This window comes from Lytechinus variegatus, chromosome 4 (genome assembly GCF_018143015.1).
Source record: "Lytechinus variegatus isolate NC3 chromosome 4, Lvar_3.0, whole genome shotgun sequence".
NCBI classification, from domain to species: domain Eukaryota; kingdom Metazoa; phylum Echinodermata; class Echinoidea; order Temnopleuroida; family Toxopneustidae; genus Lytechinus; species Lytechinus variegatus.
Window position 1 is genome coordinate 5,259,701 of NC_054743.1, and position 18,408 is coordinate 5,278,108.

The 18,408-nt window shown below is 39.6% G+C and overlaps 2 protein-coding genes across 2 annotated transcripts in view; both read right to left on the bottom strand.

The window, feature by feature from the left end:
• The window catches only part of LOC121413235 (WD repeat-containing protein 3-like), a 31,049-nt gene extending 24,261 nt beyond the window's left edge, over positions 1-6,788 (bottom strand). Inside the window, exons 1-3 of the mRNA XM_041605981.1 lie at positions 6,685-6,788; positions 1,311-1,505; positions 209-418 (exon numbers count right to left, since the gene is read on the bottom strand). Coding sequence (XP_041461915.1) covers positions 209-418; positions 1,311-1,469 — 369 coding nt within the window. The 5' untranslated portion in view covers positions 1,470-1,505; positions 6,685-6,788. The remainder of the gene's footprint in view (positions 1-208; positions 419-1,310; positions 1,506-6,684) is intronic.
• A 3,682-nt stretch (positions 6,789-10,470) lies between these two features.
• LOC121412436 lies at positions 10,471-18,082 on the bottom strand. The gene is made up of 2 exons (XM_041605247.1): positions 17,838-18,082; positions 10,471-16,778 (listed from the first exon to the last, which is right to left on the bottom strand). The coding sequence occupies exon 2, from the start codon at positions 16,303-16,305 to the stop codon at positions 10,471-10,473; it is 5,835 nt and encodes a 1,944-aa protein (XP_041461181.1). The 5' UTR covers positions 16,306-16,778; positions 17,838-18,082.
• Positions 18,083-18,408: the final 326 nt, after the last annotated feature.

The following is an 18,408-nucleotide window of genomic DNA, read 5'->3' on the forward strand; positions in this document are numbered from 1 at the left end:
CAGTTCAATAAACTAGAACTTAGTCCTGAATTCTGAAAACTGGTTTTAAAGCCTGGTACAGCTTTTATCTGTATATTCAAAAGGGAACTGTTTCAAGAAGACTTTATATAACAAGTTCATAATCAGCCAATCATCAAATTGAATTACTTCACTAGCTTTAAACTGTTATTTTAAATTTGAATTTATAACAAGTTTTATATGAGCTGACCTTTGAGCCAGAAGCAAGACGAAGAGCATGTTCATCAAAATGCATTGTAGATACAGCTGTCTTATGACCATTAAATGTAACAATCACATCTCCATTATTACTATCAAAGAGCTTAATAGATCCATCTGAATAACCAACAGCAATGATTGGACGAGCATCAGTCTGAGCAAGACAAGTGACCTCATGTTTACTGCCTTCAAGTAATAGTACCTATATGGGCAGAAAAATAGAATGAATGAAGTATTAAGCAAAGGATTGCTATTCAGAAGAACCAACATTCAAAATGTGATGAAGAGCAACTAAAAATTTCTGGCAAAATATTTGTCTGTAGTTCAAAGAATGTGTATTTCTGGAGATGAATTCCTGATTACTTTGTTGGTTCCTAAAATCACATTACAGCATGTGTACACTTATTTGTTGAATTATGATATCAAAATAAACAATATTTTTCTTTATTCAATCTCACTACACACATTCACCTATTAAATATTTATAACTTTCTCATTACTTGTCTGATTTCTTCCAAACCTTTGCAACATCTATTTTGCTAATTTTCTTATCTACTAGTGACATTCATTTCATAACCAAGGTTGCATTGATGAGAAACCAGTTCCAGTTTAGCTGTAGTACAATCATAATACAAAGCTTAGTAATTGATTGTACAATGTTTTATTTTCATTTGGTCTTATGCCAATTCATCCAATTGTCAACTCGTCTACTACCATTTGTCCTACCATAAGTTCCTCCACTATTCACATGGTCTAATTGCCATTTCCGCCACTCTGTTTCATCTACTAACCAGTTGGTTCAATAGCCATTTAGTCCATACAATTTGGTCTAATTAGACTAAGTATTAATTGTGTAAAATGAATGAAAATGAAATACTAGACGGAAATGGTCATACACAAACTGGTGATTAGACAAAGTGACGATTCGACCGAATGGCTACTGGAACAAATAGTTGTGTTAGACAAAATGTTTAGGGACAGAATGGCATTAGACTAAATGAAGTAGACCATGAGGTGATTGGACAAGTCGGCAGTAGACGAATTGACAACCGTACCAATGATCACCAGTACTAAAAATCAGTTTTAGTGAATACCTTCTCCGCTTTCTTTAAGCTCCAGATGATAACATGTTCTACAGCAGATACTGCAACAAACTGATGATCTTTGGTGAACACTACATTGGCTTTGGTTGTTCCAACGACTCCAAATACAGCACTCTGTATAAAGCGTAGGTATTGTTTAGTCAACCCCATCCTCAATAATTAACATAGAGAATACCAGTGATGGACCTGCAGAGGGTGACAAATGATTCCAATCTTCATAAGATGAAAGTCATGTGAAAAGAAGTAAAATGTCATTGTGGGCCATTTCAATATTTTAAAAAAGAAATGTGCCTTTCTTTAAGGCATATTACACAGACCGAAGTCCTATTCTTTCATTTTGATAAAGGTCTAGTGCGATTTCTACAAAACACCGTGAGGGCAGGACTTATTAAGTCAGGACTTTGGCTTAATTATTTATCCACTCAAGGGGGCATAGGGACCTCAATAACGTTGAAAGGAAGCCAGGATAGTCTGACTTTTAATCACTATTGTACGAATTCCACAGATTTTAATCAAATATTTTTACCTCAGATATAGTCATTTGTGATATCTGAAGACTAAATTTTTAATTTCAATAAACAAAAATTAATTTCATTCAAAACAATAACTGCCAGCAAGCCTTGTTTAGTGATCCTACTTTTTTCCTCTTTTAATGATTTTTTAAATGTCATTTGTTGTTTCTTGAAGTTCAGATAAGAACAAAAATGATTTCTGGTAATTGTCTGTTGAGTTTGCACAATGGTGCTTGAAAGACTAACTACTTGTGGATTTTTTCAACCTTATTGAGGTCCTAATGCCTTCTAGAGTGCTTACTTTCTACAATGCACCATCCACTATTGTTGCCTATGTGAAAACAAAGTAGCATCTCACACGTTTGTTCACCACATGTTCGCAAGATTTGGTCTCTAGCTTCAGTCCATATCAAATTAGATCTATGGGCATTTATGGTAAAGTTTGGCAAAGCCAAGCAAAGCGATGTCTGACTGAGAATTAAAACGATTATGTTGAGATTTACATGTACCTCAGGCAGGTCTCAGGTGATAGCTTGTGTTGGCTCCACTACATTTCACTACCGCTACCCTCTGCTACACCTACCCGAACCATCGGGCGACAAATACTCCCTCTCAAAAACCAGAAACAAACTGTGTCGCTTTTTGGTAAGAAAGGCAACACGTCATGTAAAAAAAAATCAAGTCATTGTGCAATCAAAGACATGCATGTTTCCTGTGTGTTCGAACCATAGAGATAGAAAGAAAAAGTAGCAGTTGGTTTATTATCCTAAATGCCTAATAACTGTGAAATAATGAGGGCAAATAATGCAGTGTAGATGATTAAAATGAAATTATTCTGGTTGTGAACATATACATTACATGAATTATTATAAATGAAGGAATAACATGAAAGGATTAAAATAATTTGTTAGGCCTGACTTTCTCCGACTCTTTCTCTTTAATCTAGCCCACCCACTCCCCTATCTCTTTCCATCTCTCTTGTCTCTCGATCAACTATCTTCCCCTCTCTCTTCTTTCTCCAACCACTCTCTCCATTGTCGTTTCCCTCCTTTCTTCTTCTTTAACCCTTATTAAACTGGGGGGGGGTCAATTTGACCCCCCCTTTAACAAATTTTATCACTACGAGCTCGCACAAAATATTTTGACCGCATCACTCACTAACTTTTTACTTTCAAGTCTTTTGAGACCAAATTTGCGATGCCCGGGTACATGTATGCAGTTCCGAAATCACGCAACATTTTGTAAGTGCATGTCAGACCCAAAAATGATCAAAAACGTGATTCCGTGTACAAAGTCAATGCAAATTGTGTTTTTCAACCAATGTATGATTATTTTTACTTTTGTTGCATTAAAGGTAAATGCTAGTTTTGGTAACGATATCAAAATGAGTTCGTACAGAATCCAATGAAATGACCACTAAAGTGTCTGTTTGTATAAATAAAACGCATGTGCCAAAGGATTCTGGAAGAAATTGTGTAATTGCTGAGAAATCAGCAAATAAGCACGGGATTCGGGTAGGGCGTCGGGCCCGACGCCCTAAGCAATAATTATACATTGTCCCACGTGCGCTTATCTGTGTTGGGGATTTTCGGTGTGAACATTTTTCAGCGTAGATTTCAAGATTTCACAAAGTCCAGTTAATGTAACTGTACCAGATCTAGATCCTCGATGATATACATGTACTGGCAATTAAGCCTTGTTTTACAGACTTTCTCATGAAATCAGTGTTAACTGCAACTACTGGAATTTCTCTTTAAATGGATTTATTTTATGCTATTCATGATCACAAAAGGGTTCCCAACAAAGTTCATCAGAAAAAACACGGAAATACATAAGAATTCCAAAACAATAAAATACATAAGAAATTTATTATATTTTTGAAGATATATGTAGGAGTGGGCTATAAATGGGTGATTTTTGGTTTTACTGTGGGAACAGTTTTTTTGTGTCCCTTTTACCTTATCTCAACATGAAATGACAATATTTTTTGTCTTGGGTCCGAGAAAAAAGTGTGCCGGGCCAAAATCCAAAATGGCCGCCAAAACCCCCCAAAATCACAGTTTTGGCCACAACTTCTTTATTTGGTGGTCCTTTTCTGTGGTTTTGGTGTCTATTCATATGTTTTAGGGGGCAGGCAATTTGTTTTTCCTATAATTAGCACTTTTAAACCATTATTTGTAGAGTTAAAAGGTAATTATACCTAAATTTTCCAATTTTTATAGCCTTTTTTCAGCCAAATGTAGGTTTTATCGTCCCGGAGTTCTTGGATATTAGATGGTACGAGGTCAACAATAGCAAGCAGCTTTATAGAGCTATATTGCTTTTATTCCTCTACTATGGGTTTTACGGATATTTGTGAAATATATCTTATTAAATAAAAATGTTAATTTTCCATAGGGGCAATACAGTATACAATGTACTGTTACTGTACACACTACACTGCATATTTCTATGCATTGACCACCATGACATATGACAAGGCCTGTATATAAACTATAGTGTCATAGAAATAAGCTCTTAAGTCATAGAAATTAGCTCTTAAGGTTTAAAATTAGATTGTGAATTGTGAATTTGATTGCTTGTCAGCTGATGTACATGATGAAACCAGCAACGTAAATTGCACATGAAATATCACATATCATATACGATAATACATACATCACATATCTACATGTAGCTATATCTTCTTCATTTGGAGGCTTTTTTTACCTGGTTGTGGTGTCTAACTGGCCTATGTTTATGGGGTCAGGTAACTATATAATCATGGTAACGTTGATCAACAGCCAATCAGAACCAAGGATTCCATGTAAGTTACCATTAAGTTAACATAATGGTAAATTTTTATGCAACGGGGCCCAGAATATCTACAGTTGAAATGCCATGATGTGGGGTTAATTAGCTTTCTCCGCCCCCTGAATTAGCATATTTGACAAAACATGTCCTCAGTTTCTGAGACAAAACATATCTTCAATTTCTGAGGCATCTAATTCTAAACCTAAGAGCTCATTTCTACATGTATAACACTATAGTTTATACATGCCTTGTCATGGTGGCCAATGCATTTATGCAGTGCAGTATGTACAGTACATTGTATACTGTATAGCCCCTATGGATAATTAACATTTTTTTATTTAAGATATATTTCACAAATATCCGTAAAACCCATAGTAGAGGAATAAAAGCGATATAGCTCTATGAAGCTGCTTGCTATTGTTGACCTCATACCATCTAATATCCAAGAACCCCAGGACGATAAAATCTACTTTTTGGCTGAAAAAAGGCTATAAAAATTGAAAAATTTAGGTATAATTACCTTTTAACTCTACAAATAATGGTTTAAAAGTACTAATTATAGGAAAAACAAATTGCCTGCCCCCAAATACATATGAATAGACACCAAAACCAAAGAAAAAGACCACCAAATAAAGAAGTTGTGGCCAAAACTGTGATTTTGGGTGGTTTTGGCGGCCATTTTGGATTTTGGCCCGGCACACTTTTTTCTCGGACCCAAGACAAAAAATATTGTCATTTCATGTTGAGATACATTACAAGGAATAAAAAAAACTGTTCCCATATTGAAATTACAAAAAAAGTATTTTTGACCCATGTATAGCCCACTCCTAATATATGTTAGAAATGTAATAATTGATATTCCCATCAAAAATTAGCATTCTACTAGCTATTTAATTTAAGTTAAAGTTAAAAACATACACAAAAAACAAACATAGGGCAAATTTCATACACTTATTTGCATACTTAATAAAAAAAATATTTTATTACTTTCTGAAAATTTTACTATAGTCTTGTAGTTTACATCCGGCTCTACAGACGTGCAAAATTTTGCAGCAATCGCACGATCAGCGGCCGAGATCTGAGGGGGGGTCAATTTTGCCCAGTATATCGGCTACTGGTCCGAAATAGCCCAGTTAAGATATATTGACTGTGGTTACATGCCCTTATTCAGCATGTTCAGGGTTCAATCATCGAAGTGCATGTAATTCAAATCCAGATAAGTTGAGGATTGTGGAATAAATTCATGGTACAATCTAATTGAGCTTCTGTGTCAGACCTGCCAACCTCTGGGAATAAAAAATTGTGTGATAGAATGTATCCCCCCCAAAAAAAATGTATTTCATAATAAAATGTGTGGTGTGCACTCTGTCTCTAATCTAGTAATGCCCACAAGTCCAGTGAACACATGTACAGCACGCTTCGCATCACACACGGAACACACAGACACCGCACTGTCTTAACTGACCAAGACAGAGTCAGACTCAGAGAAGAATGGCTGAGTCTGAGAGTGAGAATGGAAATCTGTCATGTCGGTCGCTAACCAGTACCAGCATGACCAGCAGTCCACTTACTTTTATTGCGAGGTTGGTATAATACTAACCTCGCACCATGAACTGCGTTTGGCAGTGGATTTCTAACTTAGTGGGTCGCGCATGCTGCGACCCCACTTCTGGTGTACACAACACACAACCATGACAACTTCATCATGCATGGCTTGATTTTTTTCTGTGCGTGGCAGCATGAATTGAACCCTTTATTGAGTTCCAGCAGTCTTGCTTTTGACAACTGACATTCACAAACAATTTAAGCTGTGAAATTTGCTCGAAGCCGGCCGTTATGAATCAAAACTGCATTGAAATAGATTATGCTAGATGGACGACGGGCTATCAATCACTTTAAAATTTTGGACATCACAGATTTCAACACATGGGACTAGATCTAATTAAGACGACGACTTCATTGACTTAGTTTCAGGGTAGACCCTACGTTACTTCCACGCTCTTTCCTGTTTAACCAATTGATTTCAAATACAGATGGCTCACTTCAAGAAATGTACTTACAAATAATATGTGATGAATGAATCGATGTTAAGTTTTCCTCAAGTCATTTTTTCTCATGACTGAGTCTGAGCTGAGAGACAACAGCCGGCCCGCAACCGATGGATTTCCGTGGTTCATGCAAGCCAAGGCCATTTACAAGAAACGGTCATTGAAAAAGGACAGTCTTTCGTGTCGCCCATTTCTTATGATGCGCCATGTGAAACGTACCGGTATATAAATAAATTATCTAGTTCTGCAAACATATTTTATTTTTCCGTTAACGTAAACGAAATCTTTGTCTATGAAATGATGGTATATGCCATAAAATTATTTAAAAATTGATCTAAAATCAAATTTACGAATTTCATTTTTTATCATAAATTTCAGAGATACCCCGCTTATAGCGCATCATAAGAAATGAGTGACACAAAAGACGGTCCTTGGAAGAACACTCTCGTGCAATCGGCCCCGTGCACGTTGTCTGAGCTGAGCTGAGCGCACGTGATACCGGCCACATGTTACTATTATGCTTCTCATGGGTCTCGTATACAGCTTTGGTACAGCCCCACCTCCCACACCTCGCGCAAACTTACTCTATTTAAATTATAAGGGGATCCAAAAGTACAGACAGGAATAACCAGAAATCAGACAGGAATTAAAACGAAAACACCTTTAATCTAGCAACATTAATCTCTGAAGATCACGGTAAGTCACTTGGCGAGAAGCTTCCATTTTGCAGTCGCCCCCGACCCCGATCACACAGACGATCATCTCGGTATCGGTTGACAATAACAGTGACAATCCTTACACTCTCCCCCACCAAAATACCCCTTGGGTATTTTTTTTTTTTAACTCTGATGCACAAAACAGCTCGAACAAGAATATATGAAGAAATTTTTCCAAAAAAAAGAGCCAAAAGTGCTAACACCAGCACAGCTTAATGTGTCAGAGTGCTCAAAACTTCGAAGAGCAACAGTCCTAAATACAAAACAAACAAGTGTCAAATTGTTATAACTCCATATCCTTCACCAAAGAAAAACACTGGCGTAAAGAAACTGTAATTTGTTGGGTTTGTTTTCCTTTTGTTTCAGTTTTATGTATATAAATTCGCAAATCCAACCAATACATGTATATAATAAAAAGTGAATCTTTCACGATATCATTCACAAGCACAGTCCAGATAGTTAACTGAAGCTGGACAAGTAGCACAGCATTAATAAGCTCAACAAAATGCATGAAGAAATCACATCATGTGATGAGAATTTTGTCTTTTAGAATGGTCCAAGACTTTATGGTACACATCTTGAGTCGTTAATAGGGTTCACAACTTCACAAAGGTAACTTTCCAGCAAAACGTGCGTATTATCAAGGTCCGTGGTTGAATATGAGTGTTTCAATATAAATCTATCATTGTTCAAATCCAATCCGGAAATACGGGTTGCTATCCAAATCAATTCAAGTCTGCTCTTGATCCAGTCATGAAAACAAATGATCCAAACATATAAGTTCATGATCCCACTGAATTGTACGGCTCACAAAACTGTTCAAAAAGTGGAAAAACAAAGTTTGAAGGAATTAGCACCTCTTTAGTTGGTCAACATGAACAATGCGTGTCACTTTAGTGTTGGCTTCATTGCAGACGAGAAAGTTGACTGAGGTCAGTTTCTCCTGGATGCGAAACGGCCCAGTCCACCGAGGCGCCAGTTTGGCTGAGAAGTTTTTCTTTGCATTTGACAGAGGGTAAGTCTTAACCATGACTTTGTCTCCTTCAGCTATGCGGCACGCATCACGACCCTGGTCATAATATTGCTTGGAGCTGTTGACCGTTTTCTGACGATTGTTTGAGATCTCCTATTGTAGGGTCGTTTACAGCTCACGAAATAAACTTCCTACACGGAGGGAAACTATAACGTTCTAACGCACACGAACTTGAAAGTCACCACGACGCTTAAATAATCACCACGAAGACCTTGTCTTAAAGTTCCAACCAATAAAGCCTTGTTGCATTTATTCAATGGATAAAGATCGACGAGCAATAACAAATGTCGAAGTGTCACTTTATTCCTAACATAAACTTGCGTGTGAACACGACTTGAACGTAATGTGTGAACACTGCTTGAGCTTATATGACGTAGGTGTAAGTGTGTGTGTAAACAGCTGTGTGTGTGCCACCTTGCGCGTGTGTGTGTGGCACTGTGTGTGGTTAGCTGAAACAAATAAACATAAACATGAATTAATAAGTAAATTGTATAAGTTAAATTAAATTGTCTTACATACACACATGAATACTTTATGTTATTATACTTGTTTAACTACATGATAAACTCCAAATGTAATATAAACCAAAGTAAATTATTTGTGGACTTATCTTTCAAATGTGAATTGGGCTCTAAATAGTGATTAGATGCGTTAATGATACATTGATCATAACTTGTTATTCATGATCTATTCTATAAATTAGACAAAGAGATTAAACATAAACCATAAACATTAACTAAATACATATATACTTCACACATGAATTATTCCTTCAACTTTTCTGTAGTACAACAACTAATAAGATCTTAAATCTAAACTTTCATTTCTGTCTCTAAATGACATTCCTATAAACCCCATTCACACTGGCTTGAATCAGTGAGAATTAAGTTTGTGTAGGAACAGATCCTCAAACAGTGGTTTTCTCTGAAACTGCTCTGGAGTCTGATTCATCACCAGCCAGAGAGTGGCCTGCATCCCCTCACACACACTGGTATTGGTGTATTGCATGCATTGAATGCACAGTGTAGGGCTTCCCTTTGTGAGGAGATGCGAGCACTGTCCAGAGTATGATGATGAGTCATAAACTCCTTCTCGCTCTAAACTTACTTTCACTTCTTTCCCTAACTTGACTATATACACAATATGTGATATATAAAATGATGCTACTAATGAATACATAATCTATACCTGAAACAACTTATCCCAGATAATATACAAGGATTAAATGAATCTTAAACTAAAATGAATCTATCATACATATAATAGAACATACATTAAATGTAAATTATATCTTGCTGGGTGTGCCCATTATGCTGCACACATAATTATCTCGCATCACAGAAACATATATATACTCCATGAGAGAGTTGGTAGAATTACTGACCAACTTGCAATATGTATCTTCTAAGTGAAATCTTGCAATTAATACATTAATATCTAATTACAACATTATGCAATATAATAAATGAGAATAATTAAACTCACCAACTGTTATATACCCCAAAATGATGAATTTCTTGTCAACTTGCTGTGAGCTTCTTCAATAGCAACTGCATCCAACTTTCCTTTTCTAAGCAATGAGCTCTTTGTGCAAGTATGATGCCCACTCCTTGGGCTTGACCACAGATATGCAAATTAGGGGTTACACTCCTAACATGCCTAATAGGGGTGTTACTCATATATTCTTAAAGGTAAATTTTGGGAACTAATTTTGACTGGTAGCCGCCGTAACATACCGGCCCCAATGAACTGACCACAGGATGATCATTCTCATCAATTCTCATTATCAAAGGCGGCGTGAATATATCACACCAAACATGATACCAGTATATTATAACAAACGTAGTAAACTTTTCTTGAACAGGCATATAACAACATTCATATAAGAAACGCATGTATAGATTAAATACATGAAATACATAACAAGAGCAATATACAAAAAATCAAATAATTGTACTTGATTGGATACGCAATATTCAAATTTCTTCTGAGTTACACAATAGAACTTAACCACAACCTTGAGTGAGATAGAGTAAATTAGATACCAAATTAGGAATTATGACCATGAGCTTCCAGTAAGCATAGTTTGGAAATGGGACGTTTTAGAATTTTTGACCCAACCCTGACTTCAACCTGTCGGACCCTACCCTGCTTGTCTGGATAAGTTTCGACAACCCTACCCAGGGGCCACTGACCACGTGGGAAGTTGTCATCGGCTATGAGGACTAGGTCATTTGGTTCAAAGTTTCTTTGTGGTTTTGTCCACTTCTGTCTTTCTTGCAGAAGGGGTAGATACTCTTTCACCCATCTCTTCCAGAACTGATCGGCCATGTATTGAACTTGTCGCCACCTCTTCCTGACGTAGCAATCTTCCTTGTTGAAGATGCCAGGTGGAAGTGATTGGCTTCTCCTCAAAAGAAGGAGATGGTTCGGAGTCAGAGGTTCGTGGTCTCGTGGGTCTAAGCTTATCTTAGTCAGGGGTCTGGCATTAAGAATTGCCTCTACTTCTGTTAGTAGTGTCAAGAGGGATTCGTCCGTTAAGGTCTGCTGATTCAGAAGGCTTTCTAGGATCTTTCTTACAGAACGTATGATCCTTTCCCAGACTCCGCCCATGTGGCTTGCTCCTGGTGGGTTGAATTCCCACTGTATTCCTGTCTGGGCAAGATACCTTCCGACCTTCTTCGAATTTAGAGCTGTGATGCTTTCTTTCAGCTCTCTGTGCCCACTCTTGAAGTTGGTGCCATTGTCACTGTATATTTTGTCCGGACATCCTCTACGGTTGATAAACCGTCTTAGGGCATTGATGAAGGAATCCGTATCCAATGAATGTGCAACTTCAAGATGAACTGCTCTTGACGCAAGGCAGGTGAAGACACAGCCATATCGCTTCTCTTGACTGCGTCCTCTTTTCACAAGGAATGGACCGAAATAATCCAATCCGGTGGTTGTGAATGGAGGTCTGTCTGGGGTCACTCTTTCCTCAGGGAGGTCGGCCATGATCTGCTTTCCTCTTGGAGAGTTTCTTCTTTTACATTTGAAGCAGTTGCCAATGATCTTTCTTACCGTTGTTCCTCCTCTGAGGACCCAGAACTTTTGTCTCAGAGCTGTCCATGTGGTTACAGCACCTGAGTGCCCAACCTGTTGATGATGCTCTTTGATTATCAAAGTTGTCACATGGTGGTCATTAGGGAGGATGATAGGATGCTTCTCCTCATCTGTTAGGGGAGCTCTTGAAAGCCTTCCTCCTACCCTCAATAAACCATCAACCTTGATTGGATGGAGCTTATCCAGACGAGATGACTTTTGTCTTGTGGATGATTCATTCATCTCTTCTGGGAAGCTCTGATTTTGCACATACCTGATTACTTCAACTTCTGCAGCCTTCAACTCTTGAGGCGACAGGTCATCAGCGCTTACTGTCTTATCATCACCCCGAGATTTGAGGTACTGCTTGTATCGAAGTAGCCAGGCTACACCTCTCAGAAGACTTATCCATGATGAGTATCTTGTGATGAGCTCATCTACGGGGTTCTTTGAGGTGATTGTATGGACTTGTACCTTCTTAACTTCGAGGTCGTCTGCTGAAAGTTCCTGGATGACCTCTGGTGGAGCTGGCCAATTCTCCTCGTCCTGCTGCAGGAATTGTGGTCCTTGTAACCAGCGAGGATTGTCTATCAACTCTTTTGCAGTCATGCCCCTGGAACCGTCATCAGCTGGATTGTTCTTTGTACCAACGTGCCGCCACTGTGATACGTGAGATGCTTCATGTATCTTGGCAACTCTGTTGGCAACGAAAGTATGGAATCTCCTACTTTCGTTTCGAATATATTGCAGGACTGCTGTCGAGTCTGTCCAGTAGAAGGTCTCATTTACTGGAACATCAAGTTCCTCTTGCAGGAATCGATTGACGTCGACTGCAAGAACTGCAGCAGATAATTCCAGTCGTGGAATAGACACTGTCTTCAATGGGGATAGTCTTGACTTACCCATGACGAAGGCGCAGTGTATTCTTCCGCTTTCCTCGGTTAGGCGCAGGTAAGCTACTGATGAGTATCCAATCTCGGATGCATCGCAGAAGTGGTGGAGTTGGGCTGACACCACGTCCTTGAAGTAGGTGGGCTTGAGGCATCTGTCTATCTTGAGGCCAGTGAGAATTGGGAGACTTTGGAGCCAGTTGCTCCATTCCCTTTCGTCGTCCTCTGGGATGGGCTCATCCCAACCAAGTCCTTCCCTACAAAGTTTCTGTAGCAGAGCTTTGGCAGGGAGGACAAAGGGAGCTACGAACCCTAATGGATCATAGAGGGAGCTTGCAGTAGATAAGATCCCTCGTCTTGTGGTTGGTTTCTCCTTGATATTCACCTGGAAACCGAAGGAGTCTTGGTCCACATCCCAAAGTATACCAAGTGTTCGCTCTACTGGTAACTTGTCTAGATCCATATTGGGTACAGATGCTGCTCTTTCAGTTTCTGGAACAGACGACAGTACATTACGGTCATTACTGATCCATTTTGTGAGCCTAAACCCACCTTTGCTCAGCAGCTCTCTCAATTCATTAACTAACCTTGAGGCTTCTTCAGCAGACTTTACTGATGTTAGGCAATCGTCTACATAGAAATTCCGTCTGACGATCTTGGTTGCCTGATGGTTGTCAGTTGTCTCATTGTCATCTGCTGTCTTTCTCAAGGCGTATCCAGCAATGCTCGGTGATGAGGTAGCACCAAAGAGATGCACCGTCATCCTATACTCTGATGGCTCACGGCTTGTGTCTCCATCTTTCCACCAGAGAAATCTAAGGGCGTCCCTGTCGTCATTTCTCACCTTGACTTGGTGGAACATTGCTTCCACGTCCGCTACCAAGGCAATAGGTTCCTGTCGAAATCTGGTGAGTACTCCTACGAGGCTGTTTGTATAATCGGGGCCTTGTAGAAGCTGATCGTTCAGGGATTGGCCTTTCGACCGTGCCGCACAGTCGAAGACTACCCTCACCTTGTTTGGCTTGTGAGGGTGCAGGACCGGATGATGCGGTAAGTACCACAGAGGCTTGGTAGAAGAACCTTTGTGCTCATATGGTTCAACTTCTTCTGCATAGCCCTTGTCTATGTACTCTTGTACAGTTGCATTGTACTTTTTGTACATCTCTTCATTCCTATTGAACTTTCCCTTCAAGTAGTGAAGCCTTGAGGCAGCCATCTTTCTACTGTCTGGTAGGAATGCTGGACTATGGCGCCATGGAAGACCAACTTCGTAGTGACCATCAACTAGTGAAGTACTTTCCTCCATCATCTTTCTCGCCCTTCTGTCTTCTATGGATTCTCCTACCTTGTCTCCAACCATGTAGGCTCCGAAGTCTGTTGTCCAGAATTGCTTTAGCTGGTCATCAAGCCTCTGCTCCTCCAGACGAGCGAAGTTGACATGGTTTGGAGTGTTGGAGTCTGCTGACCTTGTTGGTCCGAGAAGAGTCCATCCTAGCAAAGACCTTACTGCATAGGGTTCCTTTCTCTTCCCAATCCTCTGCTCCATCACCCAGAAAGCCTCTGGAGTGTCTGCTCCTATCAGGATCCGTACTTCCCTTTTTTCGATACGGGGAAGTTCGATTCCTCTTAGATGTGGCCATTTGTTTACATCTGTGCCATCTGGAATGCAGGATTCAGATATAGGAAGACTTTCAACCGTCCATACTCTTGGCATCGTTATGCTTTCATGGTCTTGGATGTTTTCTACTTTGAGACTTACCTCCAGACCAGTCTTGGTGGTGCCCACAGTGTCAACTGTGGTGAGTTGGAAGCTTCTTTTGACTCCCTGTATGCCCAGTTCCTCCACTAATTTCCTGTCACACAGCGATACATCACTACCTTGGTCCAGGAGTGCCCAGGTGAAAACGTCCTTGTCTTTGCCCCTGACCTTCACAGGAACAGCTCTCAGGCACACCTTCTTTCGGGAAGACACACTATGGCATTGACCTGCTTCTGTGACGTCGCTCACTGGTTCAGGTGGAATCTCTTCCCTTTCACCGGCCCCAGTGGTAGCTGTCCTTGAACTTTGCTTCGTGGAGGAATGAAGAAGGGTGTGATGCTTCTTCTGGCATCCTTCTTTCCTGCACCTACCTTCGCTGGTGCAGTTCTTAGCCATGTGTGATGGCAGGAGGCAGTTGAAACATACCCTTACCTTTTGAGCCAGCTTGAATCTGTCCTCATAGGGCTTTAGCTTGAAGACCTTGCATGCACTCAGCCTATGATCATTAGAACAGCAGGGGCACTTGTTGCTTGGCCTGCTATCCTGTCCCGGCGTCTGCTGTTTTTGGCTGTTGCCTTGCGTTGTCAGGGTGGTGCCCTTTCTCTTAGGTTGAGTCTTCGAAGGTTGTGTTTTCTCCTTCGGGGAGGACCGCCCAATGTTTTGGCCAAACATATTGTTGGCCAGTTTAGCGGCCTTCTCCACGAAGGTTGTCATCACTTCGAACGTCGGAACTGCATTGTTCTCCATCAATCTGTGAGCTTGCTTGGCCCACTCTGACTGGAGATGGATGGGGAGAAGCTGTTGAATCTTTAGTAAATTGTCTGAGTTATTTACATTTGCCATATAACCCATTTGACTAAGAACCATCTGACATCTTTGCATGTCCCTAGCCAATGACCACATCCCTGCCCCATCATTCGATTTTACTTGGGGGCGATTAAGGACTTTCTTGAGATGGTCCTGGGCCACAACGTAAGGTTGTCCAAACTGTTCCCTGAGTATTCTTTTGGCTTCTATATACCCAAGGTCCCCACCCATTAGGACACAATTCTCAATACTGCTCCTTGCTACCCCTGAGCAGTATTGAATGAGATACATTAATCTTGTCCTATTATCCGCAATCTTTCCTTCTATGTTGATTTCAAAATTGTTAATAAATGACTGGTAATCTATTGGTTTACCATTAAATGTCATTAGATCGGGTTTTGGGAGATTTGCAGAAAGATTCAGGGCCTGAAAGAGTTGAGTTAAATCAAGTCCCTGTGCTGCATTTTGGTTAGTCTGCCATACTGGGGCATTAGGGTTCAGATTAGACAGACCTGTGTTACATGTATCTTTAACTACATTTTCAGTTGGTCGCTCTTCCTTATTTGGTTCCTTATTTACCCTATGTGGTACATGTACATGCATAATGTCATTAACATCATTGTAATTTCTTACCTTTACCTCAACTTCACTCTCAATATCTTCTAAGAGCTGAGCTTCTACCTCAGCATTTTTTATTTCATTTTCTATCTCCATAGCGTCCAACTGTTCTTTGAGCCTTTCCTGCTCTCGTTTAACTTCTTGAGCTTTCTTTAATTGTTCTAACTTCAGCTTGGCGAGATGCGCTTTCACCTTGACATCCCTTAGTCGCGATGAAGATGAGCTCAGGCCGCTTGCCCGACTAGAGCCGCTTCTCCTTGTTGCCGATGACCGAACAGATAGCTTGTCTGAGTTCTCAGATTGTAGATCCTCCACCACGGGTTGTCTCATCTGATCAGCCCATTCTGAGTATCGGCGATCAAATTCAGCTTTATTTTGCATCTGAGATTCATACAATTTCATCTCAGCTCGCTTTTCATCTGAAGATAGTTCACGAAAGTAGTCTTTGCACTTCCTTTCATATAGAAGGAATGTACCTTTAAGTTGGCTGTACTTGAGTTCAGCATCATCGAAGTTGTCTCCACTTAACATGAGAAACTCAAGTTCTTGAAACTGTCTTGCCAAGCTTCTTACGTAACCTTGGCAAGAATGCCGCATTGACGCGACATCTTCTGACTGCTCAGTTTTTGCTTTAATTGGCGTGCTATCATCTGACTGCGAGTCCCTTAATGTATCCTTGTGATCACCAGGCTTGCTCGTCGTCGAACTCTTTTCTGAAGAAGACATCTTGACTTATATAGCGATTCGCTAACTGACTTATATAGCGAGTTGTTAACTGACTTATATATCCAGTTGTTAACTGACTTATATATCGAGTTGCTAACTGACGTGTAGGGTCGTTTACAGCTCACGAAATAAACTTCCTACACGGAGGGAAACTATAACGTTCTAACGCACACGAACTTGAAAGTCACCACGACGCTTAAATAATCACCACGAAGACCTTGTCTTAAAGTTCCAACCAATAAAGCCTTGTTGCATTTATTCAATGGATAAAGATCGACGAGCAATACCAAATGTCGAAGTGTCACTTTATTCCTAACATAAACTTGCGTGTGAACACGACTTGAACGTAATGTGTGAACACTGCTTGAGCTTATATGACGTAGGTGTAAGTGTGTGTGTAAACAGCTGTGTGTGTGTGTACCACCTTGCGCGTGTGTGTGTGGCACTGTGTGTGTGGCACTGTGTGTGGTTAGCTGAAACAAATAAACATAAACATGAATTAATAAGTAAATTGTATAAGTTAAATTAAATTGTCTTACATACACACATGAATACTTTATGTTATTATACTTGTTTAACTACATGATAAACACCAAATGTAATATTGTGATATGATTAATTTCTTATTAAACCAAAGTAAATTATTTGTGGACTTATCTTTCAAATGTGAATTGGGCTCTAAATAGTGATTAGATGCGTTAATGATACATTGATCATAACTTGTTATTCATGATCTATTCTATAAATTAGACAAAGAGATTAAACATCAACCATAAACATTAACTAAATACATATATACTTCACACATGAATTATTCCTTCAACTTTTCTGTAGTACAACAACTAATATGATCTTAAATCTAAACTTTCATTTCTGTCTCTAAATGACATTCCTATAAACCCCATTCACACTGGCTTGAATCAGTGAGAATTAAGTTTGTGTAGGAACAGATCCTCAAACAGTGGTTTTCTCTGAAACTGCTCTGGAGTCTGATTCATCACCAGCCAGAGAGTGGCCTGCATCCCCTCACACACACTGGTATTGGTGTATTGCATGCATTGAATGCACAGTGTAGGGCTTCCCTTTGTGAGGAGATGCGAGCACTGTCCAGAGTATGATGATGAGTCATAAACTCCATCTCGCTCTAAACTTACTTTCACTTCTTTCCCTAACTTGACTATATACACAATATGTGATATATAAAATGATGCTACTAATGAATACATAATCTATACCTGAAACAACTTATCCCAGATAATATACAAGGATTAAATGAATCTTAAACTAAAATGAATCTATCATACATATAATAGAACATACATTAAATGTAAATTATATCTTGCTGGGTGTGCCCATTATGCTGCACACATAATTATCTCGCATCACAGAAACATATATATACTCCATGAGAGAGTTGGTAGAATTACTGACCAACTTGCAATATGTATCTTCTAAGTGAAATCTTGCAATTAATACATTAATATCTAATTACAACATTATGCAATATAATAAATGAGAATAATTAAACTCACCAACTGTTATATACCCCAAAATGATGAATTTCTTGTCAACTTGCTGTGAGCTTCTTCAATAGCAACTGCATCCAACTTTCCTTTTCTAAGCAATGAGCTCTTTGTGCAAGTATGATGCCCACTCCTTGGGCTTGACCACAGATATGCAAATTAGGGGTTACACTCCTAACATGCCTAATAGGGGTGTTACTCATATATTCTTAAAGGTAAATTTTGGGAACTAATTTTGACTGGTAGCCGCCGTAACACCTCTTGTGTTGGAATGTCCCTGCTTCGTTCCACCTGCAGGCGATTAGTCAAAGGTGAAGCTAAGCGTCGTCCAAACATTACCACTGATGGTTCCACCCCAAGAGTGTCATGGCTACTGCTGTTGAGGGCAAATGCAAACTCTGCAAGATGAATGTCCCATTGGCGATGATCAGTTTCAGAGTAAGCTTGGAGCATTGCCTTGATGTTACGGTTCACCCTTTCTACCCAGTTGGTTTGGGGGTGATAGGGTGTGATGAAGATCTGCTCAATCCCCCAAGACTCACAGACAGCATTCAAAGCCTTGCTCCTGAACTGGGGACCG